Source organism: Microcebus murinus, chromosome 14 (genome assembly GCF_040939455.1).
Source record: "Microcebus murinus isolate Inina chromosome 14, M.murinus_Inina_mat1.0, whole genome shotgun sequence".
NCBI classification, from domain to species: domain Eukaryota; kingdom Metazoa; phylum Chordata; class Mammalia; order Primates; family Cheirogaleidae; genus Microcebus; species Microcebus murinus.
Window position 1 is genome coordinate 20,577,392 of NC_134117.1, and position 26,863 is coordinate 20,604,254.

General features: G+C 39.3%; 1 protein-coding gene across 4 annotated transcripts in view; it reads left to right on the forward strand.

Annotated features, from left to right (window-relative positions):
• Positions 1-26,863, forward strand: part of SORCS1 (sortilin related VPS10 domain containing receptor 1) — a 500,078-nt gene that overhangs the window by 365,307 nt on the left and 107,908 nt on the right. For all 4 annotated transcript variants that reach the window (XM_076009802.1, XM_076009801.1, XM_012770834.2 and 1 more), the window contains exons 7-9: positions 11,836-11,954; positions 14,045-14,134; positions 20,843-21,022. In XM_076009802.1, coding sequence (XP_075865917.1) covers positions 11,836-11,954; positions 14,045-14,134; positions 20,843-21,022 — 389 coding nt within the window. The remainder of the gene's footprint in view (positions 1-11,835; positions 11,955-14,044; positions 14,135-20,842; positions 21,023-26,863) is intronic.

The window sequence follows — 26,863 nt, forward strand, 5'->3', positions numbered from 1 at the left end:
AAATAAACTATATTAGTATTAGCAACATAAGTGACTTTGTTGCAATAGAAATTACAGACATTTTTATATCACATTATAGTTATTGTATCTTAAAATATTATTTATGCTCATTCCTTTTCCAAAAGTATAGTAGTTATCAGACCTGCCACTAGCTCTTGTTGTATAATACATTAATTTTAAAAGTACATATTGGATTATTATCAATTTGTTTTTTTAATATTTTGATAACTTTAAATTTAATTGCATTAGTTTTCTGCTAATTCTAAGTAGTTTATTGCATGCATTAAAAACACTATTCTGAGAAAATGAGTCTACAGATTTCCTCGGGTCACTAATGAAGTCTGTGATACAAAGTGTCTGAACCCTTGCCTCAAAAGTACAAGTGTCTGCAAAGGGATGTGTGCTTCCTTATGTAAACTAGTGCTTAGTCTTAGCTCCTCCGGAAAGCTTTTGTTCTGTGAGGATCTATGACTGGCATGGGCCTTTCTTACAGCTGTGCTCTGACACATGGATACATTGTAGTTCGCATCTGTGAAAAGGATGTATTAAATAAGTATTTCTTGTATTACGTTCTGCCTTGGGAGGTGAGCTGAAAAGAGTAAGTTCAATTGCAATCAGTCATAGGATGTATCGTTAGAAAATCTGAACATATTTATTGGATGTGGCATTTGTTTTTGGCCCCTGCATTTAGCTGAGGACAAATGGACAAGTCCTTATCCAGGAAACAAAGATTTTACTGTTTAAATATCTTCTGTGCTGGGCAGGGGGTGGGGTGGTGTGTGTGTGTGTGCCACATTGTAGGCACCTAGTACATTAAAACACTGAAAATAAAACCTAAAATCTATTGATTTACGTAACATAGGTGTATTTGTGAATATGTGTAATGCATGTAGTTAGAGAGAAAATTTTGACCAAGCTATTGGATTGAAAGCTTGGTGAAAAGCTGTATCTTATTTAATTCTGGTTCTACATCCAAAACATAAGACCCTGAAACATTTAATATTTGTTGAATTAATAAATAGGTGTGTGTGTCACTGTATGGACATATCCACTTAAGAAGGGAAGGTCTTTAACTATAGGGTCTATGGACTCCTAGAGGGCTAACCAATGAGCACAAGAAACTCACTAGCTCCTTGAACTCTGGCATCATTTTTTATGCGTATGTGATTTTGGAGGAAAAGAGCATAATTTTTATCAGGCAATGCATCACATGGCAATTACATGTGGATATATAGTTGTGTATTGTGCTCATCTGGGAGCATACGTCTTGTAAGAGAACCTGCAGTACCAACTTTGCTTCTTCCTTTTACTTATGAAGCGAAAGGCCCAGCCAGCAACCTGAATGTTTGTGTACTGGTGTTGATTGCTGTCAAGAGGGACAGGGGGCAGGGGAGAATTACTAGTCTTGGCGGGTTTTGTTTTGTTTTGTTTTGTTTTTGAGACAGAGTCTTGCTTTGTTGCCCAGGCTAGAGTGAGTGCCGTGGCATCAGCCTAGCTCACAGCAACCTCAAACTCCTGGGTTCAAGCAATCCTGCTGCCTCAGCCTCCTGAGTAGCTGGGACTACTACAGGCATGTGCCACCATGCCTGGCTAATTTTTTCTATATATATTAGTTGGCCAATTAATTTCTTTCTATTTATAGTAGAGATGGGGGTCTCGCTCTTGCTCAGGCTGATTTAGAACTCCTGACCTCGAGCAATCCGCCCGCCTCGGCCTCCCAGAGTGCTAGGATTACAGGCGTGAGCCACGTTGTTGTCGTCTATTTGCATGAGTAAGTAACCTTGTAGCCACTTTCCCAAGGACTAATCTCTTTCACTGGGGAAAACAAACCTTGGCTCTTTAACCTACTGTGAAAATGATGGCCCCAAAATGCTTTGTGAAATGAACCTCAAACTAGCATCTTATAAGCGGAAATAAAATAAAAGAAACTCACCACTTGATGTAACTATTCATCCCACTAATTCTGGTCTTGGGTGAGAACTGGAAGTCTCATTTCTACTTCCTGTCCTCCAGCCTTCTGGTGAGCTTTCCATATTGGGTGGCATGCGCATCAATATCTGGACACAGCAAGCACTGCTGGGGTGCTGTGGAGGGTGACGGACACCTCAGTTCTCAAAGTCCTCAGTGTCCGAGCTGCAGAGTGTTTGGGAGTTTTTACTATGAATATAGATTACTTTTATACCAAGCAAGTACAGCAACGAGGACAATAAAAAGGGTAAACAGTGCTCAAGCACATCAATTGAAAAGTAAAATCCACTTTCTGATTTTTATTCTCATTCCCAAGAGGTAATATATATATATATGCATGTATATGTGTGTGTATATATGTATATATGTATGTATGTGTATATATATTTGTCCATAAATTGTTTAAGCTTGCACAGATGAATATGTATATGTGTACACATGCATACACTCACAAATGTTCCTGTTGTAAAACTGTTGTGCCAAATTTAGTGTTGGTGAATACAATTGCAAGTTAAAACTTATTCCATGGATCAGTGCATATAAACTTAGCAACTTCAAGGCTAATCACTACATAGAACCTTATTATCCAGTCAACTGTAATTTGATAATTGCTATCTAGTTAGTAGGTATGTAGACCTTTGGCTATTTCCACCAATGGTGGTACATACACATAAGAACATACTATTTATTTGGTTAGTAAGCACTCAAGCTTCTGAAGGCAAGCACCGCTGAAAGAGAAACTGAAGAAGGGACATCCCTGGGCAACAGAGTTACATTTTTGTAGACATTGTCACATTGCCTTCTGAAATAGTTGCGACATTATGTAGTCTCTCCATTTGAGAAATGCCTACGTTTGCAAGCCCTCAGTAATCCAGAATATTATCAATTTTTTTTTTTAATATAGCCCATCTGATGGCATATCCCTACTATTTTAAGCTATGTTTATTTAATTAGGAGTGAGGTTGAGAATTTTTATTTGTTTTTCTTGGCTATTTTTATCTCTTTCCAGTGAACTTCAAAAGATATCAAATCCCTTTATTAGTTCAGAGAAGATTAACACTCTAGTATTTCTATACAAATCTGAAAATTTCGAACTTGCCACCCCACTCTAGCCAGAGTTGCAACACTAGCACAACTGGTGGCACGCTTGGACCCCACATTTCATAGTCTTCATTTTCCTTCTCTTTCAGTCAATTTATTAAGAGCTTCTAAAGTGGAGTTTGGGAGAGATGAGAAGATTCCATTTCTGGTTAGCTGCAGGTTTTGATAGATTCTCCCCACTTCTCAACTCTAAGCACAAATCCATTCTCACCCGTCTTCTATCCCCACATCAAGCGTCAAGGTTGAGATAGTGCAGCCGTACGTAGCACTCGGCTTTCCTGTCTAGTCCTGTCGTTCTGACCCCACATTTCACATCACAAAAGCTCTTGATTTCAACTACTCGTGATACCAACTTGGCCGCTCTGCTTTTGTCGCCTAAAGACAGGCCTGAAAACCAACCAGAAAAGCATGAAATGAGATAACACAGGCCTCTCCACACAGCGCTGAGAAACGTGACAGTGACAGTGCAACAACTGGCTCAGCTGGGCGGCTTTCAAACTGGGTTCTTTGTAGCCATTCTGTGCTATTTCCTCTGCTCCTCATGTGCCCCCACCCCCCACCTGCGAGGAAGTCTGTGCCCTAGCATCCCATCCTGAGGATAAGAGAACAGAGGTGCACAAAAACTTGTCACTCCCAGGCCATGACTCTAGGACAAAGGTCTGGATTTCTATGGGGTGCTAAGGATCCCTTAGGAAGCAGAAGCAGCAGTTCACATACATGTGCATGTGCCGATTTCCAAGAGTTTGGAAAATTCCTGATGTTTCTGAATGTTGCTTAAAAAAAAAAGCATCATCAAGACCTTGGCACATGTACATTTCCTCCCTTTGTCCTCTATGTCCTCAAGCAACAATGATGCCAATATTGTGCCTTATGTTCCTATTATTGGCCCGGTGCTGCTGCACTAGTTATTTTCAACTGCACTACTTACAACAACCCTTGGAGGTAGGAATTGTTATTTTCCTCATTTTAATAATTTTAATAATGAGGAAAATGAAGCTTACAGAGATTGAGTGTTTTTTCCATTGTCTCAGAGTTAGGATTTAAAGTCAGATCTGGTTCACTCCAGAGCTGCTATTCATTCCTTTGACAGACCTTATTGGGCGTGAGTGAGGGACGGTAGGTACTGCTGCAAAGGCCCTGCTCTCAGAGAGTTTGCCTTCTAGTTAGGGGAGGCAGATTATAAACACATGCATGATGTTTTCGTAGAAGACATAAATATATAAATACATGAGAAAGAAAAGTGGAGTTGGGAACATAGGGAGTGATTAGGGGAGGAGGGCTGTCATGGAAGAAATCTCTAATAAGATGGTATTTAATATTTGAGCCAATTCCTTACAGAAATAAGAGAGAGATCTGTGTCTGTGGGAAGAGCATCTTGGCAGATGGAACAGCACGTGCAAAGGATATGGAATGTGAGAGTGCTTGGCATTGGAGGAGGCATACCAGGAAGACCAGGTGGCTGGCATTTAGCGAGAGACAGGAAAATGTGTCACCTGTCTTTGTTATTCCATGATGTGAGACAAGGATTGTACCATATTGCTCTTTGTTGAGCATTTACTATATTCTAACTATGATACTCAATATGGAGGGTGATAAAAACAGATAGTTATTAAGTGAAGAAAAATAGTCAGTTGAATGTACCCACATGTCTAGAGGCTGTCTTGAACTGTCCCTCTGTCCCAGAATTAATCTTATAACATGTAGACACATCTAAGTTAATATTTCACACCTCTCTCCTACCCAGAAAACAAAACTTGTAGGAGAAACTCTGTATTTCCTCCTTTATGCACCAAACTGTTTTATTTCTTCCTCTCCTCCCTCCCTCTCTCCTTTGCACTCTTATTTCTGCTTTCTTTCTTTCTTCTTTCGTTTCTATTGCTTGCCCTTCTCTCTTTCTCTTTCTTTCTCTCTAACTCTCCTCTACGTATACTTTCTTTGTAACCCTAATTTGGAAACTTACATGATGTGCTTCCCAGTTCTTCATGGCTGAGTGTCACCTTTCTAATAACCTTGTGTCTTTGCTCATATAAACTGGTTTCTGGTGTGGGCTCTAGTGTGTGGCCTTCTCACGAGGCACACAACGGGTATTCCCCAAACATGTCTCTTGTTCTCTCCTGCCTCTGTGCTCTTGGTTGGTGCTCCTTCGTTCTGGGATGATGACTTATCCATGTCAACATTCCCAGCGGCCTTCGGGGCTTTTCTCAGCTCCTGCATGGATGTCCCCACTCCCTGACAAAGGTAATTGGCCTCTCTGTGAGATGGAGTGAATTGTAAAATAGCTCCTATCCTCAAGAGTACTGTGTAGGCCATGTGGGATAATGAGTTCACATTCCCATGTGACTTTTTGCTTATAGTTTTGTTTATAATTAAACTTTCACAACGTTAGGGCAAATTAAAGTATTTGGTGCTAAATAAATATTTGTTGAATGATAGAATGAATGGATAGAGTCCCAGAGATCTGTGATATTTTCTGTGCTCTGTCATTTACTCATGCAAATCTTATCCCCACGCCTGGGTTCATCACCTATTAATGGATCTCTCTCTGGATTTTTATTTCAAAGTTTAAAAGGGAAAAAAACATGTGATCAACTTAGCACAGTCCCTGACCCAGAGGAGAGCTTGTGCTGGTTACTTTGGAGGCTAATACTCTGCTGCTGTTTATCAATAAAGACATTCCAGGAAGGGAGAGGTTTGCCTGAGCCCCAGGAAAAACTCCACAGAAGGCGGCCCAGGAAGGATCTGAACCGAGTAACAGGAAAGGAAAAGGCAGTTCAAACCAGCAGAACTCTCTGAATGAATATAGGGCATCTTCCAGGCATGCATGTGCTGTTTAGAAACAGCAGAAGCCTCCAAGACTCACACGTGTCAGCAACATCACAGAGCTTTGTTTTGTTTTTGCAGGAATGGGAAGGAAACAGGTATCAGTGGGTCGATGAGGGTAAAGACCCTTTGGATCTTGAAGTAATAGTCAGATTTTTAACATCCTTTTTGGTCCTAAAATTCTAATAAACGTCATTATAGAGAGAAAGAGTCTAAAACCTAGCTTGGTGAATGACCCTCTCGGAGTCACATACCGTGCTAGAGACGGGGCTGGGACGTAGATGATCACTCCAGCAGACAGAGGGAACAAAGAGGCTGTGGCTGGTTGGCCCCGTGTGCTGTGTGTAAAGGCGATTTCACGTTCTTTTTGCAGCCCTCGTTGTTTTCCAGTTCTTCCTACAGACCACTACCTCACTCACACTGCCTACCCGGGATATTTGGGTTAGTTGTATTTGCATTAATTATTATATAAAGAGAATAGTTTTCATGGTGTTTTAAAAATTATTTTTTAAAAAAAACCTTCAACCAAACCAAAATTGAATATACAGAAAGGTATATGCTGCCTCAGGTAAAAATGTCCATAGTACTTTACAGGTGGTTACCTTGAGACACAGTGAGCACTACTGGTGATTTAAGAGAAAGGATTTAAATAACAACTACAGCTACCATTAGCTGAGCACAGTCTAACCAGACACAAGACTAAACGCATTTGAGGACTAAGGTCTTCAATTGTCACAACCACAAACCATTAAAATATTGTTTATCCCCATTTTATGGATCAGGGTTTGAGAGGTGGAGTGCTTTACCTAGATTTGCCAGGCTAGCAGGCCTTGAGCCTCCATTTAAACCTCTGATCCTCTGTTCAAAGCTTGGCCCTGCAGAAGCAGCTTCCCTGCCCTAGATCAGTGCAGTTGTGGGTGGATGGGGATTGCATTAGTCCAAGCAGCAGCTGTTGCAGAGAGTGAGGATGCTTGAAAAGAGCAGTGCAGTGTCCTAATTACCTATGGCAAGGAAAACATCTGCGTGGGAAAAGTAATGAAATTAATTCTAATGTCTAGCAGTTGCATACATTAATTGACATTAATTAATGCCAAATTGCAAGAGACTTCCTATGGAATCGCATCATACACTCACCAGAATTGAATATGGAAAGAGTTCATCATACTTAATGCTATTACAGCAAGCCCCAAGGGGAATAAGAGTGATTGGTCCCTCATTATGAAGTGCAGCCAATTTCTTTCTGTTTCCATTAGGAGAAGAAAGGGAACAAACCAGGAATATTTTACCACGGGCCAGCAGCTCAAAATTGATCATTTCCCCTTCAGCTTGCAAATTTTTCTTGGAGCCACTCTGGGCAAGAATTGGTTGGAAGACCTTTTCCAGGGGCTTTTCTTATATCACCTAGTTGTACACTTTGTCATTCTCAGGCCAAGGACAGACCCCTTGCATAGCTCAACCACAGTATGTAGCATGGGGAGTAGGGAACAATGAACATGCAAAGGAATTAGGGTCAGTAGGGACAGTTGATTTCACACCCCACCACGACTCTCTTCTCCCCACTCACTGCTGGGCCAGGGATTTGTGAAGATTGTTTGACTCTTTCACATTACTGCCTCTCCACTGTTGTTGACATCTCATATATATCTTTTATTCATCTTTCCTGTGCAAACATACATTTATAGATATCTATATATACAACTTGCCAAAAAAATCAGGTCCATAATGAACATATTTTGGTAACCTACTTTTAAAAAACTTTTATTTTGGAACAATTTTAAATATACAGAAAAGTTACCAAGATAGTTCAGAGTACACGTACTCTATGCCTGGCTTCCTCAAATGTTAACACTTTATATAAACTATGATATGTTTTTCGAAGCTAAGAAATTAACATTGGAATAATATTGTTAACTGGTAACCTACTTGTATAATATAAAATATATTAGGCATTTCCTCATAGAAGCAGGATTTTAATAGCAAAATATGAATTTTCCACAGTTTAGTTATTCTTCTATTATTTGGCATTTTGTTTTCTCCAGTATTTTTTATTATTGACAGCACTCTGATGAATATCCAGGCGGTTATATTGTTGCATATATCTTTAATTATTTTCTTAGATAGAATTTTCAGAAATAACCTTGAGATCAAAGGATGTAATTTTTAACTATTTTGATCCATATTGCCAAATGACTTCACAAAAGAATAGTAATTTGCAGGTGTTCTTGTTGTGTATCTAGGTGTATCCATTGATTCTTAGAGGCCAAAATATACTTAATAAAAATTGGCCCAAACTCACTGGGCTATTTCATGCAAGATAGTGTAAAAGAAATAAACCAAAGTTGGAGTCAGGCCAGCCAAGTTGAAACTCCATACTGCCATTTCTGCAAATCACTCTCATTTTGAGTTTCATTCTCTTTATCTCGAAAATCAGTTGATATACTCTGTAGTGTTATGAAGATTAAATGTACTAAATAAATGTGAACATGTTTTACAGTGTCTGGCACATAGACGCTCAACACACTTTTGACTTAATTTTCCTTTATTTTCTTTCCAAATCCCCCAGATTCATAATTTCTATATAGATGCATTAGAAACATGAAAAGTATATGTTAATATTTTCTGTCTTATATTTGTTCAGGAACCTTTGAAGAGGAGGTTAAGGTCTTAAGAAGGAAATCATTAGACACCATTACAAATAAAACAAGAATTGTAAATGCATCAAGAATTCCTCATTAGGTGTCACTCTTAGAAATGCTAATTGGAAATTGTGTTTGTAATCTGAAGCCCAAGACCTCCTAATTAAGATTCAGTATTGTTTATCCATTTATTTTTTTACTTTAGCGTGTTATGGGGGTACAAGTGTTAAGGTTACTTATATTGCCCATGCCCCCCTCTCCCCTCGAGTAAGAGCTTCAAGCATGTCCATTATCCATTTCTTTTTTTCATTATCTTATACATTAAGAAGCACAGAGGTAGGGCAGCTCTGGCTCAGTACCCTCAGTAGCTCAATGATGTCATTGGGTGCAGGTACCTTCCATCTCTTTGTCATACTCATCATGTAAACTCGATTGTAAGATGGACTCCTTTGGATAACAAGAAGTCTAGAGAAGTTCCAAGCATCACATCGAGACATAGTGTTGCATAGAAGCAGAAAGATCTTCTGTTTTATATCCTAACATCTCCTAGAAACCCCTTAAAAGCTCTCTTCCCACTTCTCATTTACCAGCACTAGATTTAAATGCCCTCTTCTAAACCAGCCCATGGCAAGGAGAGTAGGAAACCTCTAGTGGGCTTAAAACAGCAACATTCATCCTTGCATATGAGAACTTCCTAATCACAAGGCGGAGGGATGAGCCAACAGACCCAGTCTTGGCTTTTCTGGCATTCTTCCAGAGAAGAATGGGTGTGGGGCAGGTCACCAAGAGTACCTGATAAGAAACATAATTAGAATATTCAAATTTGGTTTAGCCAGTCTTTTTTAAAGACCTATGTCCCCAAAACTGATCTTATCATTGTGAAAGGTAGGAAAAGAGAAGACAGGAATAGCAACATTTTTGCTAAAAACAACTAGCATTTGTACAAGTTTGAGTTTCAAAACATGTAGTGTATATATTATTTCAATTAATTCTTACAGCTAAACTACAAGATAGTTTATATCGGTATCTTCATTTAATAGAGGAAGGAGGTAATACTCAGGAAGATGAAGAGATTTCCTATGAACCATGCAGATCGTAAATCACCACACCAGAATTGAAGCCCAGTTCACCTACTCACAAATCCCCATTGTTTCTATGGCCCCAAGCTATGTTTTGAAAGACAGAAGTCACTTAAAAGTGGTAAAAGGGTCTGGTGGAGTGTGAAATTGTGAGGTAAAGATTTTGAGTTTCCGTATGGATGATCATTCTGGGAAGAGATGTGTCCCAGAAATTGTCTTAAAGGAGAAAGATCTTGAGTTATGCTTTAAAATGGAACTACAAGAATGTCTGAAAAAGGAGATGGGGAAAGGAGAGTAGAGGGCTCTTCTTTGCTTTAACTGCAGGTGGTTTCACCAGGACAAGACAGGTTGAAGTGCTTGTGTGCTATCCTCATCTGCAGAAATGGCAGCAGGGTGAAAGAAGATAGTGAGTAAAGCTCTTCTTGAGTCTTCTGAGAATAATCAGCAAACCTGTGTTCTCAAGCCCACAGGTGGCCCTCCAGATACCCAAGTTGAGGGATTCAGTTGATCCCTCAACTGAATCCAAACTTCATAGAGCAAATCCCTTTATTAAAAGGATTTGTTCTGTAAAATTTGGATTCAATCAAAAGGCTGCACTGAAGGATCCAGAGGTCACATGTGGCCCCAAGGCCACAGGTCCGCCACCCTGGATGGATCAAATGTGCATGGCGCCCCCTAGTGGCGCTCCTTGCAGAACACAGGTGTACACAAGTTCCTTCATTAAAGGTAGTCCTAGAAAGTTCTGACTTCCTACATCCTTAAGAGAAGTCTTTTGTGAATCCCTATCTCAACATACTATTGTCCACCTGCATTTCATGTAAATAATCATCTCCTGATATTTTCATTTGGAAGAGTAGATTTCTGCATATGTCTCTGATGTCTTAAAATCAAACTCACCCACTAATTAAGCATCAAGAACAAGTAAAATGACTTTTTTTTTTTTGCCCAAAAAGATATCTTTCAATAAAGAGGCATATTCCAACAAATACCTATTTATTACCTATTATGTTCCAGGAATAGTATTAGAACCTGTGGGTACAGTAGTGAGAAAAAAATATTTGTCTTCATGGAGAATGCATTCTAATGGGGGCAGGGTGCAGAAAAAAAGTAATAATGAACAAAGTAATTTTATATTATGATAAATTCTATGGAGAGAATCAACAGAATGGATGTCTTAAAGAGTAATCATGGAAGATCCTCAGAAGTGACAGTGAGCTAGCTGAAATCTAGAATCTTCTTTGGGAATAGCCTGTGGATAAGTGTTTTAAGCAAGGGGAATACAAATAATAAATATCTAAAGTGCTAGAGAGTTTGGCCAAGTTCCTGCACATAAAGTAGGCTAGATTATAAGACTCACAGGGAGAGTAGAAGAGATTATCAGGGTGGAAAGAGGAGGGGGTGGTTGGAGTGTTGGAGTGGTGAATGGGTGGAGGGTTTATATGTATTCTAAATGCAATAAGGAGAAAGGAGTTTTAAGTAAGGGAGCACCATAACCTGATTAGATAGAGTGTAGTTGAAAAACAGGGAGAGCCTCCCTGATGCAATATACTCCCAGCACTAAAGACCAAATTGGCGTAAGAGTTATCATTACTGATACTGTGTTTATCACCTGGTTGCAATCTCAGGTGAGATCCAGGGTCTCAGTTTACTCATATGCAAAATAAGAGCAAAGTTTTGACTCAGAAATCTCCTTTCTACTCTGTTTCACTGCTAATTAGTAGTAAAACCAAAACCTTTATCTTAACATAGAATCTTATTATTAAACCAACAGCAGCACTTTTATTTTTGGATGATTAATGATGGCATGTATGCGTTTCCCTGTCAGTTAAAGGCCCAAATGTGGAAGAGAAGTCTACTAATGACAAATATATATATATATGTGTGTGTGTGTGTGTGTGTGTGTGTGTGTGTGTGTGTGTGAAATCACAAGTATTACTGCCAGTGTTTGAAAATGATTTCATTTGGATTTGAGAGGGAAAAATAAATTAATGCAGATTTAGTGTTGGAGGATGGCAAGACTTGGTGGAAGTACTAGGAGGTGCTGTAGGTGATGTTACAAGCAAGTGAATTAAATAATAATGATAATTTAAATAATAATGATAGCAATAATGCCGTTAACAAAGACTGTGAGACTTGTTTCAAGACTTGGAGATAGCAAGGGAAATAGAAAATGTCCACTCTGACTCTAAAGCTCTGTATGTATGTCCTCCCACTCCTATTTTTTTTCCCAGATTCACAATATCTAACTTGCCGAATGCAGAACTGCACAGAGGCCAACAGAAATAAGCCCTTTCCAGGCTACATTGACCCAGACTCTTTGATTGTCCAAGATGATTACGTGTTTGTTCAGGTATGAAAGATCCACTTGTATTGGTTGTCTCAAAACATTTCTTGTCCTTGTTTCTGTCTCTATTGCTGCACATTCTGCCTGCTTACACTCACTTAAAAGTAAAAAAGAAAGAAGGAAGGGAGGGAGGGAGGGAGGGAGGGAGGGAAGGAGTTTTCAACAAAAGGAAAATTACTGAGCATGGAACCTTCTATTCTAACAGAATAGTAATTAAATTATTTCCTTTGGGCTGTGTTTGGAGGATCTTATCAACGTGGGGTCATGAAGGCACTGCTTAGGGTAGTAAGCTTGTCTCCAGAATGAGGCACTGTTCTGTCCCTCTCACTTGCATTCCAAATAAGCTTCCAGTTATCAAAGGGACTGAGCAAATATGCCAGTCTCCATCAGGGGAATGGTCAGTCTATCAGCCCCCTCCACAATACCCACCTGAAACGTAGAGAAACAGGAGTATAAAGAGTAAGTTGTGGGGTGGCTAGAGGTGGTGGGAGGCAGAGGCGGCAGAGGCTATGGGGAGGAGAGTAATCAGCTTTTATTGTCATGTACTGACTGTGATTAGAATAAAGAGATTTTAGATGAGATGCATTCACCCAGGCTTTTCACCTCTGAATTCAATGAGAAACTGAATCAAATGAGAAGCTGAAGTGTCATGAGTGGTTAGAAGAGACAAGGAGCAAGTATGCTTTGCTTCTTTTCAGCATTTGAGGGAAATTTTAGGCTTGTTTGGACAATGCATTTAAAAATTCAGTTATTGCTTTCCATGTTAAAAATGACAAAGGTACAATTGCTAAACAGCTTATATACATGTACATAAAACTTCACTACAATTGAGACATTCTAGACACTACATTTATTTCGACAAGAAATTGTGATTTAGAATATTTAATTCCATGGTTTGAGGAAGCATTTGTAAATGCCTAACATCAGCCTGTATACTTTTTAAATGTCTCACAAATGATTATACACACACACAGGCACACACACACACACACACACACACACACACACCATTTCCTTTTTCTTCAGGAAAATGAGTAATGAATACTCTTATAATTTCAGCATCAAATTATCAAGTGACATTCAAATAGTTATACATATTGGTTCTGTCTATAATTCATTTCTCTATTAGTGCTGCTCCCAGGAACCTTGTCTGGTTTCTAATAAGTTTATAATCCACATATATAACTTACAAAGGTGAATCAGTTCTGCATTTAGAATTTCATATATTTTTTTTTACCTATGCCACCTTCAACATAATCCTGTAACCCATCACTAGGACTAAGAGGCCATCTGACCACATCACGGTGAAGAAGCTAACATTCTAATCACATTCCTAAGTGTCTGATGAACATTCACTCAAGGCATTTGTTGACATTCTGAGGATGCAAACTCCAGCTCACACTCAAACTCCGAGTATTTATATCGGTTAAGAATGGCTTCAGAGGAGAGTGAGGTTGGCAGTGGTGTCCTTGATACCATGCCCCGCATGGTGGGGCTATTGCTGAGATGGAGACCACACTGCTCATGGCCCACTCCTCACACCCACTGAGATTCACTGGGCTGTTAATTTTGGACAAAATTAGCGGAGGTAGCTCATACTTTTCCTCTGAGAGATAGACCTAGAGTGAATTTGGACCACAGTCCTGGCCTGGCTTTCTATTACCAACATGCCAGCACTCCTGCCTGTGTGATGTGCCCACAGTCATCAATATGACACCATCAAACTGGAATTCAGTGCCCAGAGAAGCGAGGCTCTAGCGCTGCCACTGTTTACCCTGGACCGTTTCCTGCTGAGGCGGCATGGGGACCTCTTTGTGTGGCCATAGACTGGGGCTAGAGAGCTGGGCTGCTGATGGACAAATGAGCCAGTGTACCCTAAGGCTTATATCAATTTGGGTAAAAAAAAAAAAAAAAAGCTGAAAATGTTTCCCAGGTTTTGAGCCACAGTGTAAATTTAAGAATCGTGTTTTGTCCAGGAGGTTCAGTTTGGGCTCCTGACCAACTCACACACAGCTACCCCCTCCTGCTCAGGTGGCTGTTGTGTGACCTGTAACTGTTCTAGTAGCTCCTCTGACGGCCTTGTTTTTATGATCCAGCTGACTTCAGGAGGCCGGCCGCACTACTACGTGTCCTACCGAAGGAACGCATTTGCCCAAATGAAGCTTCCGAAATACGCTTTGCCCAAGGTATGGCCTGAATCTCTTTCTTCACTTCACTCTGTCCTTGCTTCCCAGAGCCCTGCCTCCATGCCCCTTCCTCAGGACACTTTCTGTTTCCCACAGTCATTTCTTCCTCTGCATTCCCCATGTGTTTCTCAAGTTCGCTCCACCTTCCTCTCTTTTCTGCCAGTCTCATTACCCTCCTGTCTTTCTTTCTCCTTTTCTTTCTACCTCTCTCTCTCTCTCTGGAATTCTTGCTGCTGTAGGAGCATCCAGATAAACTAATAATTGTTTTTGCTTTTCAATGGTAAAGATTTTCAAGCAGTATGTATTGGGTTACTAAGAAGACAGGAAATACTTTTTGGACACGTGGTCTCTCAGTGCAACAGTTGTGCTCTGTCCCTATCCCATTTTATGTGTCTCAGTTGTTTATGGAGATGGTGATGCAGAGACACGGCTCCAACCTTTGCTTTCTCGATGGCACTTATAAGACTGGTTGTCTTTAGAGTTCTGAGGCACAGCTAATGTTTTAGACTTCCCCAAAGGCATACCCTTTTTAAAACAGTGGCAAACAGAAGTTAAAGACCCTCAACTGCCGACATCCCCGGCTGCCTTTTCCTGGAACACTGGAGAACTGCGTTAATATGGAGCGCCACCTAGTGGAGGTCACGCCGACTCGGCAGCTCAAAGCTGTGCGTTTGTAAATCTTGCTGCCATCGTGATGTATTTTAAGTGACTGAAAAGTGTTAATATAGTGTGCTTTAATCTTGGAGCAAGGGAGATGTATGTGGCTATAAGAAAGGGACTCTGCAGGTTTAAATAGAGTTATAGCTCAACTTTGAAGTCTTTGAGTTGCACAAACACATAAAGAATTTTTATTTTTTATTGTTTATTTTATGATTGAGTTTCCATGTTTCTTTCTCTTGTATTTTCATCCATGACTTTGTAGTGTGCTGTCTTGGACCAACACCAGATAGCTGCCCAGGAAATCATGTTATAGACATAGCACAAGGGCATAGCAGGCCTTCTCTCCCGGGAAAGCCAATGGTAACATGTTACTTCTGACTTCTCTAGGCAGAATTTTCTTTCTTGGCTACCATTCTACCCCTAACCCTAATATGGCGAAAGGTGGTCTTTATAGACCATTATAGACCTCATCCCATTAGATGTAATAACACACATTAAATTGCACTATTAAACCCAGAGAACTATATCCATGTTAGTGGTTATTATTATTTTCAGCTGCTAAAAGATTAATGACTGTGGTAATTGCCCAGATACAGTAAGTCTGTGTCTATATACATTTAAATGCTTCTTCTTCTTGATTTGGTTTAACTTTTTTTTTTTTTCAGTAAGAACTTGCAACATTAAGATTGTGTTTAGAAGAGAACTGGGTAAAGTCAGTATATAAAAGGAAAACTGAGTGTTGTTAAAATTATTGCTAATAATTGATTAAGAAGATCCATCAGGGAGATGAACATGTTTCCTCAGTAAATACAACAGAACTGGGGTTTATTTCTCCTTGAGCACTGAAATAGGTTGCTGTTTCTTTCATTGACCAATAGATGAAGTAGTTGACTTGCAAGACTTGCACCTTAAAAAAAGGATTATATTCAATGTGGTGAGATACTGTTGTTCAAGAAGCATATAGAAATTGGGATCAAATCAGGAAAACAGTAGATTTGAGTCACTCTTCTCATGTTCACTCTTGAGAATTTACTCTTTAAGAGGAATAAGTCTCCACCAAAACCAAATGCTATTTGCAACAGAACTGAGACTAGAACTCAAGTGTCCTGACTCCCAGGGTAGTGTTTTTTATGTTATACTTTCCTTGCCTTGAAAATAAATTAATAGCTTCTATTATTAAACATAGCATCATTAACCCCTCAAAATCCCATATAGAAGCATCAATAGGAAAACCGCACTGATTTAAGGAGCCCCAGAAATAGTAGTTCAAAATCAAAGAATCTTGTGTAGACCCTTTGCTGGAGAGTTGGGAAATAGACACTTTGCATTGCTCACTCATAGCCATCACATGGATCACTGCTGACAGTTGTCCCCAGTGGCATCCAGCCAATCTGGAAGGGAGAAGTTTTGCTTTGAACCTAAGTCGGCTGTCTGTCCTCCTCCCCTGCTCTCCCAAATGAGTGTGTTCCATTACTCATCCTCATCTGAGTTCTGAAGGTAGAATGAGTGATTAATTTAGCTTGTTCCCAGAAAAATGGGAACTAGTACAGCAAATGAATGTATTATTTGGTCCAGGTGGGTGTTTATTATTTAAGGCAATGAGATGCCTCATTGCAATCCCATCACAACTTAAAAAAAAAGCTCCAGCTTGAGTGGAGTGATCTGCAGCAAAGGTGCATATATTTCACGGTCTTCTGTCAGAGCCAGGGCTGCCGCGGCTGGAAATGAACAAAGCTTCACGCCGACCAAAGAAATCGAGACAAACCAGCACTTTTATGCTCAAATTTTCTTTAATCATCCACTGCCATTGTATCAGCTCTTGAAAGACCATAGTCGCCCTGAGCTCTGTCAAAAATATATATATTTAATAATATAATGGTAAAGAATGATGGGGGTAGGCGGGGATTTTAGTGTTGCTGTGGCCATTAATAGCATGTGGCCCTCCAGACAGGGAGACCTGAGTAACAGTCCACCTTCCCTTAACTTACTTGGAGCTAGTTCTGAGCTACTCAAGTGAGATAAATGAGGCAATACATATGAAAGTGCTCTGAGCATTTTGGAGGACAGATACTCTATAAAAGCAAGGTAATATTATTATTAGTATGGATCTAGTTGTCTCCATGGTGGAAGATCGATGTGGACCAGAATACAGGTGATGCGAAGGCTGCTTGATTCACGACAGGAGACCCGGATTAGAGACCTAGATCTGTCACTAACTTGCTTTGAAACCTTGGGCTAGTTTATCAGTTTCTCTTTTCCTCATTTTTTTTCCTAAATAAGAGCTTAGATTCACAACAATATTTTCTCACATGTGTTACTGACAATAAAATGTCCTTAGTGGTGCTTCATGAAAATTAGGCTCTGCAATTAAATAAATTTTAAAAAAGGAAGAAATTCCATTCTATGTTCCTTGCATAGAGAATAACAGTAGCTCACTATTATGTTGAAGGTTCTGGATGTCCTATCAGCTAGAAAGCTCTTTACTTCAGCATTTATTAAAATGTTTTATCAAAGGACCTTCCCCTTTTTAAAATGTATTAAACTCCAAACAATGCCAGTGTTCTACAGAATAGACTTTAGAAAACGTTCCAATAGAAGATCTATAAAGACCCCATCTTGGTCTAAAATTCTGTGACTCAGTGAAAGCATTCAACATAAAGCACCACTTTGGGAGAAAAAGCACATTTTCCTGATAGAGGAAGAGGATTTAGGGAAGAAGAAAAAAGAAAGATGACATTTAACTATGTCAAACCTTTCAGTTAAAATATTTAAGATCAACATCACTTTTAAAAAGTCTGTTCAATGTAATTAAATTATATGAAAGGAAGGAAAGATTGGATCTTGGTCCATATCTAGAGATGGTCATTTTAACCTGTTATCATTGCATAACTAGTTCTCTAAGTGATCTAGATCAAAATACTGGATGCATCTGTGTTTTTGGTTCTAATCCTACAAAACAAAGTTTTGTGAGGAGTGGGGTGGTAAGTGTGATCCATTTAGTCCTGCAGTCTAGGAATATTTAATACCTATTGTGAGGATTTCACAGGTTCACCAGTGCAGAAATTCTCTCTAAAGGTACAGAGGTAGTAGTTAGCTATGTGAGGGTCAGGTTATTGTTGAAATATTTTAACTTGTATTCAGGGATTATGTTACCAATTACCGATAAAAACGGAAACATGAAATTTAAAGTAGTTGCTTGACAATTATAAATGCTGGGGTAAGAATTTAGATCTTTGCCATATAGGAAATGAGGAGCCATAGAATGTTTGGCCCTCAATGTATGAACAGCCCTGCAGCTAATTTCCACAGCTGGGTCTCTCCATTAGAAAGAAACAAAACACTTGGATGAACCAGTTTTTGTTGAATATATAGTTAGGACCCTTAACAATTGCAATAAACAGAAAGGCCAAATCAACCATGCTTAATCAACAAAGAGAATGGAAGGGCTCGCTTAACTGCAAATATCTAACATGTATAGAGCATATGCCAAGTGCCAGGTACTATTGTAAGTGCTGAACACTTACCAACTGATTTCATCGTCACAGCTCTATGGGGGACACATTGTCCTTATCTCTGTTTTACAGGAACAAATCCTAAGGCACAGAATTTCCACTGTTCATGCAGCTAAGTCACAGAGCCAAGATTTGAACTCCAGTAGTTTTACTCCAAAGTCCATTCTGTTAAGCATTTGACTATACTCTCTTCTCTAACTGAAAAGTCTGGAGGTAGGATAGGCTTCTTAGCTGTCCACATCCATGGACCCAGAGAATGCCCTGGGATTGGGCCATCTCTCTCCATCTTTTGACCCTATTTTTAGCAGCTTTATGTTCATCCTCTGCCTCCAAGATATGTGTTTAGCAGATTTGGGATTTTTTTTTTATTCTTACTGCTTACAAACCAGTAGTAAACTATTTCTTTTGTCTCTCTCTAATAATTCCTCAGTCATTCTAGAAACATGTCTTATTGACTTTACCTGGTCACATGCCCATCACCTGTCGAGTTGCTGTTGCCAGGGAAACAGAATATTTTGAGTGCCAGGCTTAAAAGCTCACTTCTGGTGCTAAGGGTAGAAGAAAGTAGCAAAGATTTTGGATTAAATATAGAGAAGAAATATGTCTAAGGTTAAAGCTGTTTTTCAAATAATATCAAACTATACCATCAGCTCTCCATATCCTTGTGTTATGTATCTGTGAAGCCAACCAATGTTGGGTAGAAAATATTTGAAAAAAATAAAAATAAAAAATAACAATACAGCAATAAAAATAATATGAGAAAACAAGACAGTGTAACAGCTATTTATATAACATTTACATTTTATTATGTATTATAAGTAGTCTAGAGATGATTTAAAGTCTATAGGAGGATGTTTGTAGATTATATGCAAATAAAATGTGCCATTTTATATAAGGGACTTGAGCATCTGTGGATTTTTGTATCTAAGGAAGGTCCTGGAACCAATCCCTACGTAGATACTGAGGGACAACTGCAATTACCAAAAGCATTGTAGATAGACATTAGGTTGGTATAAGCACACATTGAATTAATGGGCAGGGCTCATTATTGGCCTCCTCACTCTGAAATTTTTTCTACAAATGTTACCAAACTCTAGAGTATGTCATATGGAGCCTGAGTAGAGGTGAGGAATATGAAACCCTTTAGATAGGACTTCTTCCTTCTGAGATCCTGAGTTCACTGTGATCAAAGTTAAAGAGGAAGCAGAGTCTTGCTTCTACATGTCTAGAGCAGAGTCAGGACTGTTGCTGGTTGATTGATTGATTGATTGAGAGAGCATGGACATATATTACCATGAGACATTTAGGTTAGAAAGTAAGTAGAATTTTCCAGCACTGGATTTTCTAACAAGGAAGATTGTTAGATCTCCTGAATCTTTTCAAAAATAGAATATGGTCCATCTGGGAAGATTTGAGTACTAAGGTACACAAAGGATAAGAAACTGTCTAGGTTGTTATATCTTTTTGACTATATGCAAGTCTTTTTCTTTGTTTTCAGTTTTTGGAGGCTGTACCATATCTACTGCCTTTGGCAAAGGATAAAAGGCAGCAAACAGCATATGTACATGAACAGGCATCCCCTGAAGGAGACAGCAAGCCTTGGTCTGAGTTATGAAGCTTTGGCTTCCTAGCCCCTACTGCATTTCCCTAGACAATAGGGGGAATAAAGGATTTGGAATTCCCATGACAGGGGCATCTGCTCACTGCTTCCATGTTATACTTGCTTTGTTTCTATTTTCCAGTACCATCAGGGTCTGAAAACAACATCAATTATGCTTACTAGTTTTTCCCTCTTTCATTAAATGAAAGAGGTTTCCTGCAGAACCTATGAGTATAGGTTTTGATAAGCAGCTAAGTCCTTGGACACTCATTAACATGAAGATTAATACTTTGGGGTTCTCTGGTGAACATTTTCCTTAGGAGTGGGGAGCACTTGCTGGGGATTGCTGAACCTTAGGGCAGTGCTTCTCAATTTTAATGTCCATGCAGACCACTTACAGATCTTATTAAAATGCAGATTTGTATTCACTAGGTGAGGCCTAAGGTTCTGTGTGTTTAACAAGCTTACAGGCCATGCCCTTGCTGTGGGCCCATGAACCACACTGAGAGATATAGGATTTGTCTATTTTCTGTCTGTCCCTCCTGCTTTTCCTCGTATCTGCTCCATATAAGCCTTCTGAGCAAGTACTATGTTTGTCCTTAGCAAACATATCAGGATGATTGATTCTCCAAATCATACATACTTAAGAAAGTACTTTTCAAATTACCTAACGAGGCATTTAAATTATAACTGAGCTACCAAGAATCCCACTATCCTATTTTCTCATGACCTGTTGCCTAACCCCACAAGTGACAAAGGAAATTTATGATTAACACACTTAACTAATTATTCCTCATATATGCAAAAGGAAGTGTTCTATCTTCCATCAAAGTGCTTATTCTGATATTTCTTGTTAAATTCCACACTCTTTGGATGCCTGCCAGGTTAACATACAAAACTCTTCTTTCCTCTTTACTTCCTTGTGCCTTTGTTCAGGACATGCATGTCATCAGCACAGATGAGAACCAAGTGTTCGCAGCAGTCCAAGAATGGAACCAAAACGACACGTACAATCTATACATCTCAGACACCCGTGGTATCTACTTCACCCTGGCCTTGGAGAATGTCCAGAGCAGCCGAGGCCCAGAGGGCAACGTCATGATTGACCTCTATGAGGTATGTCACCAGGCATATGTGGCCCTGAGCAGCAGCAGTACCAGGACTGGCTGATGAAGACCCGGCACTGGCTGTTTCTCTCATCATTTTAATACTGGTTCTTTGTGTGGCATTTCCTCTTGGGAGGAAAAGAGGATTTTCCTCTTGGGAGACGGAGAGATTTGTGGAGCATTTTTATTAGTTAATTCGCAACCCACAGAACATTTCCAGAAGGGATTCTTTCTTGACCAAGGACTTAGGACATGAATCCCTAGAGGACTTGGAAAACTTCTGGGGAGGCAGGCAAACAAGTAAAGGGTTTGAAAAAGAATGATATGCATGTGATATTTTAAAATAGTTTTGAAGGGCAGACTGGGTTTTGAGTACAGGGGAGGTGGGCAGCCTTCCCTTATCTCTCTCAGAAGAAAGAGTGACAGAACGACAGGGACAGGGGCTTCCTTCCATTGCATGAGAAGACACTCTCTTTGAAGACCTCCATACCTACATAACCTCCCCTGCTAATGGCCTTTCTCTCCCAGGGCCAGGAAGTGAGATAAGATTAATAGGCCTTTTTCTCCTAAATCTAGAAAAACATATTAATAAATAAAAAACAACTACAGTAACAAAACCAGAGCTCACCAGATTTCCCTAAGGGAACTGTGGCTCTTTGTTTCTCAAAATGACCACAATTCAAAAGAAAATCATATATGTTGGATCAGTTAGCTTTCATGACAAACACCAATGTTTTCATTGCCAGTGAAGGTACCCTTAAGTAGAAAGAAAGCTGCTGTTTTAGAATGGATTTTATCCATTTGTCAGTCTTATCATGCACTATGAAAAATTCATAATAGGTTGTAATAAGTCATGTAAAATGTATTCAGAATGTGGGAAGTACAACCATATATCTATCTGTATTCTATCTGGAAAAAAATCTAAAATGGATTCAAATATGTACAATTATAATGATTCTATCAATTTGGTTGAGAATAAGTTCAAGGAGTCAAGAGGTGGTTTGTTATAAAAAGAAGCAAGGAAGTTATATACAGTATGAAAGAAACCAATTTGGCTTAAGAAATTTTAACCTATTATTGTAATTCCTTTTAAAGTGTTCTATTTTTCTTCTCCTTCAAAAGTTCTTAGGGATTTTCTTGTGGTATCTAAACTTCTCTGTATGTGTAAAGGCATGATAATAAACTGTGTGCCCAATTTAGAGCCCAAGTATTTGTAATGGAAATTGTAGCAGACTAGCATAGAGCATAGTTTGTGTGTTTATATTTAGAAAAATGCACTGAGAAGTTTTTCATACTTTCACAAGTTTTTTTTTTCTACTTCCTCTCCTGCCCATGTTTCAGATAGAGTATCATATATCTCAGCCTCAAATGGAAAATATATTCTAAAAACATTTACATATTCTGATGATTTAGTTTTAAATTCATTTTGGATACAATTTAATTTAAAATATATATTTCAGATTCAGGTTGCCTGGGTTTTAGTCGGAGCAATGCTACTTGTATGTATTCTTGAGACAAATCCAGTAACTTCTGAGCCATAGTTTCCTCGTTTAAAATAGGGAGATAAATATGATACCCACTTGATAGGATTTCTCTGCCGGTTAAAGGAGTTAATCCTCGTAAAGTGCTGAACACAGTGCCTGAAATACAGCAATGCTCATCAAATTTTAGATAGTATCATTAATATTATGCTTCAATGTGTCTAAGCACCAATACAATGTTCTACTCTTATAGTCTTAAAATCTACCCACGTTGTTTAAATGATCGTATATTTCTATTATATTATTTTGGATTTTTACTTCTTTCCCTATGGCAATTATCATAGCCATATGACATTCTTTAACACCAACTAGTTGTCTTCTTATAAACAAGTGTAAATTGCCACATTGCTTTCTTCATTTGTAAATGGTTTTACACATTTAAACCTGAAGTATGTTTTGTTGAAATGCCATGCATTTTTTTCCCCTTGATCCAGCACTTACAATGGAAGTATTTTTGCTCTCGGCATCAGCTGGTGTGAAGTCAAAGCAACTGTCCCAGCTTAATCACCCAGTTTGCTTTCCTGGGCCTAATTCTGTCCTTGATCTCCCCCAGAAAATGTTCTGATTTTCAGGTTGCATTTTCCCCTTCCTGATTATTCTCTTTTCTGTTTTATTTAGATTCTCTAAATAAATTTGTTTTCTGCCAGAAATAGAGATCATTTTAATTGGTCCCTTGATGATAGGAAAGATGACAGATTTGGACAGGAATGACTTTGCAGTGTCTTGTTATTTGCAACTATTTTCCTGATTGGTTTTCTGAATTCAAACATGGGTAATAGGTCCAGAATGAGAAGAGGAAACAAGGCGACCTCTGGACATGTGGACATCACAAATATTGCTTTCTTAATCCTAGCGCTTCTCATTCCCGTCTCTCTTGCAGTTGACTCTCTATAGGGAAACTGCTGGCTCCTATTACCATCACTTTGAGCACAGGTGTGACTGCATTATGTAAAGGTGTTCTGCATCCTGGGGCTGGAAGAGAAGAGTCTTTGTTTTATTAGCCTGACAGTTCACAGCAACCAGAATTGAAATTGATGTGATCAGAACGGCAGTGCCGTATCTGCTGATTACCTAGATAGAAAGAATATTGGCTGACACGGAGCCTGGCACAAATGTTCCCTTAAATCTGATTGTTCTGGCTAGCAGGAAGCTGAAAGCCATCCAGCATGAATTTCCCAGTAGAATTGTAACGAATGATGAGAGCTTAGAGAGAAATGAAAAGTAAGAAAATCCATAAATGAATTAATAAGAAGCAGAGATGAGCAACGTATGAGGTGGGGGTGACAGAGACAGAATACATGAGGTGACTAAGGAGGGTGACATTTGTCTTTTGTGTGCTTCTGCATGCCAATTACCTGCTATGCTTGTACTTGTGTGCTCTTTAGGCTATTTTAACAGAGGTAAACTGTATAATGTATAAGTGTGTGGATGCATCTGTGTATTAAGGATATGCATTGTTGATGGGTCTTTGTGGAAAATGCAGAAGGAAGCACAGTTCTCATTAAAATTAATCATTTTGTTTGCACACATATTGGAACCTGGATAAAACTCTGTGGCTTCCTACCCTAGAACTACATGTGTGTACTGGATGTGTTAGGCAAATGCTGGGGACAGAGTATCAGGGGGACCACCTCACATGGTTTAGTTATTGAAATACCAGATTCAGTGTGAATTGGACCCCATTCAAGAGAGTAAAGAAATGTGAGCCAGGATAGTTGTCTACAGAGCAAAAATACTGGAAATAGATTTTTGTTGAAGAAATATAATAATAATAATAATGGCTAATATTTTGGAGTGTTATTATGCTCGGCATGGTGTAAAGAACCTTCCCTAACTATCTCATTCAACCCGTATATTAACTTTATAACCTAGGAACTAAAATCACTTCCACTTCAAATATAAATAAATGAAGGCAAGTAGGACAGGGAGAACACAGGAACTTTTGCAAGATTGCAAAGCTAGTAAGTGGCAGAGTTAGGACCTCAATTCTAGAGTGTGCAAACTCTCAACTACAAATTATCATGTTTTCTTGAAAGATCAATATCTAGGCTCCTATTTGATTATGGATGAGTAGTATTAATAGCATAAAGGCTGAAGAAGAACACTGAAGGGCAAGGTAAATCATGTTAGACTATGCCTAATAGTGGCAGAAACCAAACAGGAAGAAGAAAATGGTCGGGGGACAATTGTCAATCAGTAGTTAATTGCCCAAGTCCTAAACCACCACCTTCTGAACAGAGTCCTGAGTTACAGCTAAATCAGGCTGTGTTTGCATGTGGCTCCCAATTTTGTCTGGTAGATGTATTTCTGTAAGAAATGTCTAAAAACAACTGTCCCAAAACTCTGTTGTTCCTGAATATCAGGAAAGTTCTAGTGGCATCATGTGTGTTGGTAACAGAAGACAGCATGCTTGATGGTGGGCAGAGCAATAGAGATGTGACGAGTGTTCTGAGACAAGGGATTCCTAGGGTATTTGTGTGGTGTGGATGATGAGAGGAATCTGACAGCTTTGGATAATATGCTCCCTCCTTTGAGAAGCGAATATTAATTAATGATGATGAAGAGCACTTTGGCTTAATGGGCAATGACAGTTCACACCAACTGAGTGGAGAAGGTTGTGTTGGGAATGAAGCCAACTGGCCGACAAATCCAGAAGGCACAAGAATGTGTGCATACATGAATGAGCCTTGGTGGCCTCATGAAAGACAAGACCAGTGACCAGGGCATGTTCTGTTATATACCTAGTATCTTCTGCACATTATGAGTACCCTCTCTCTAAGAGAGAAAACTCAATAGCCACGATGATGTAGCTTACCCTGCGATTTATTGGGGAAAGACTGCCTGTTACAATCCAGGGTAGGAGGTAGAGTAGAAATATATAATCCAATAGTTTTTAGTGTGTTTGCAGAGCTGTGCAACCACCACCACAATCAATTTTAGAACATTTCGTCATCCAGTATAGAAACTCCATAACCATTGGTAGTCATTTCCCATTTCTCCCCCCTCCCATCTCCTCAGTGGTGATTACCAGAGGCCTAGGTGTTACATCTTCTAATGGAGAACTATTACTATGTTACCAAAAGAGAAAACAGGGCCTCTTTACAAGGTGACTTTCCTATTATTAGTTTTTAAAGAAGCAGTATGGTGGAGTGAATGGCAATCCAAAGGTTATATTAGAATGGGACATGATAAAGTAAGAGATCATAGGAGAAGAAAAAATTTGAATTAACTTGCGGCAATGAGTATGAGGAGTTCTAGAGACATTTATGGGAACACTGAGTCCCATGAGAAGATTCTACAGTTGTTTAGAGCCAAGATGTCGGTTTTGTCTATATGAGAGGCAAATTGAAGTACAGAACAGTGTTGGGGACATTCAGGGGTAAAAGAGATTCTGATTTCTGGAGAAGATTTATTGAGCTGGACCTCGAGGGAAGAATAGGTAGAGACATATCAGGAGGTTGTCTAGAGGAGTGGGGGGTGTCCTTAAGAACAAAGAGAGTCAGGAAGTGCTTTGAGACTGTCGCTCTGAGGGCACAGTAAATGCACGGATGTGCTTTGTATTAGGCTTAAGGGTTGAGCTATGACACTTCATATTTAAATCTAATGAAAATCATTATATCAAATAGTAAGAAATAGCTAATAATTCCTCCATATGAGAAGCAAAAAAAAAATCCTCCATATGAAAAAAAAAAAAAGTAGCTTTCTAGCAACTCAGCATTCTCAGAGATCTTGATGCAGAATTCAGAAAGGCATAAAAGGTAACGAGTTTTTTCCCACAGGAAGACAAACTCCTAACAGTGGGATGTGTCATTCCCATTGGAATATCTTCATTGGAAATTCTGTGTCTACGTGAAGGCACGTCTTCCACTGGGAATATTACCTTTCCCACCCCATCCCATCCCTCAGGCCCACTGCAGGCTGTAAATATGTGTGTAGTGTGGATACAGAGATAGGTTATCTGGCAACATAAACATGGCCCCTCATCCTCATTGGAGCCCCAGACCTTACACATACACATGCCCACATATGTGCACACACAGGTACCACTGCATGCATTCCACATTTTGGGCACTAATGCTGCTCCCTTGATATCCAAAGTCCTATAGTGAGAGCATAGAGGTTCCAAGAACTCTATGATGAGATCTTAGAAAAAGACCCTGGAGCAGAGTGCGTCATGCCTAGGGGTTGCAGTGGGACACACAGAAAGATGGATTTCTCAAGCTCATAGTGAAAGGAACAGGGAATGGCACAAAAACCTAAGAGTAAGGCTACCTATCTTTGTAGACTAGGCCAAAGGAGCAAGAAGAAAA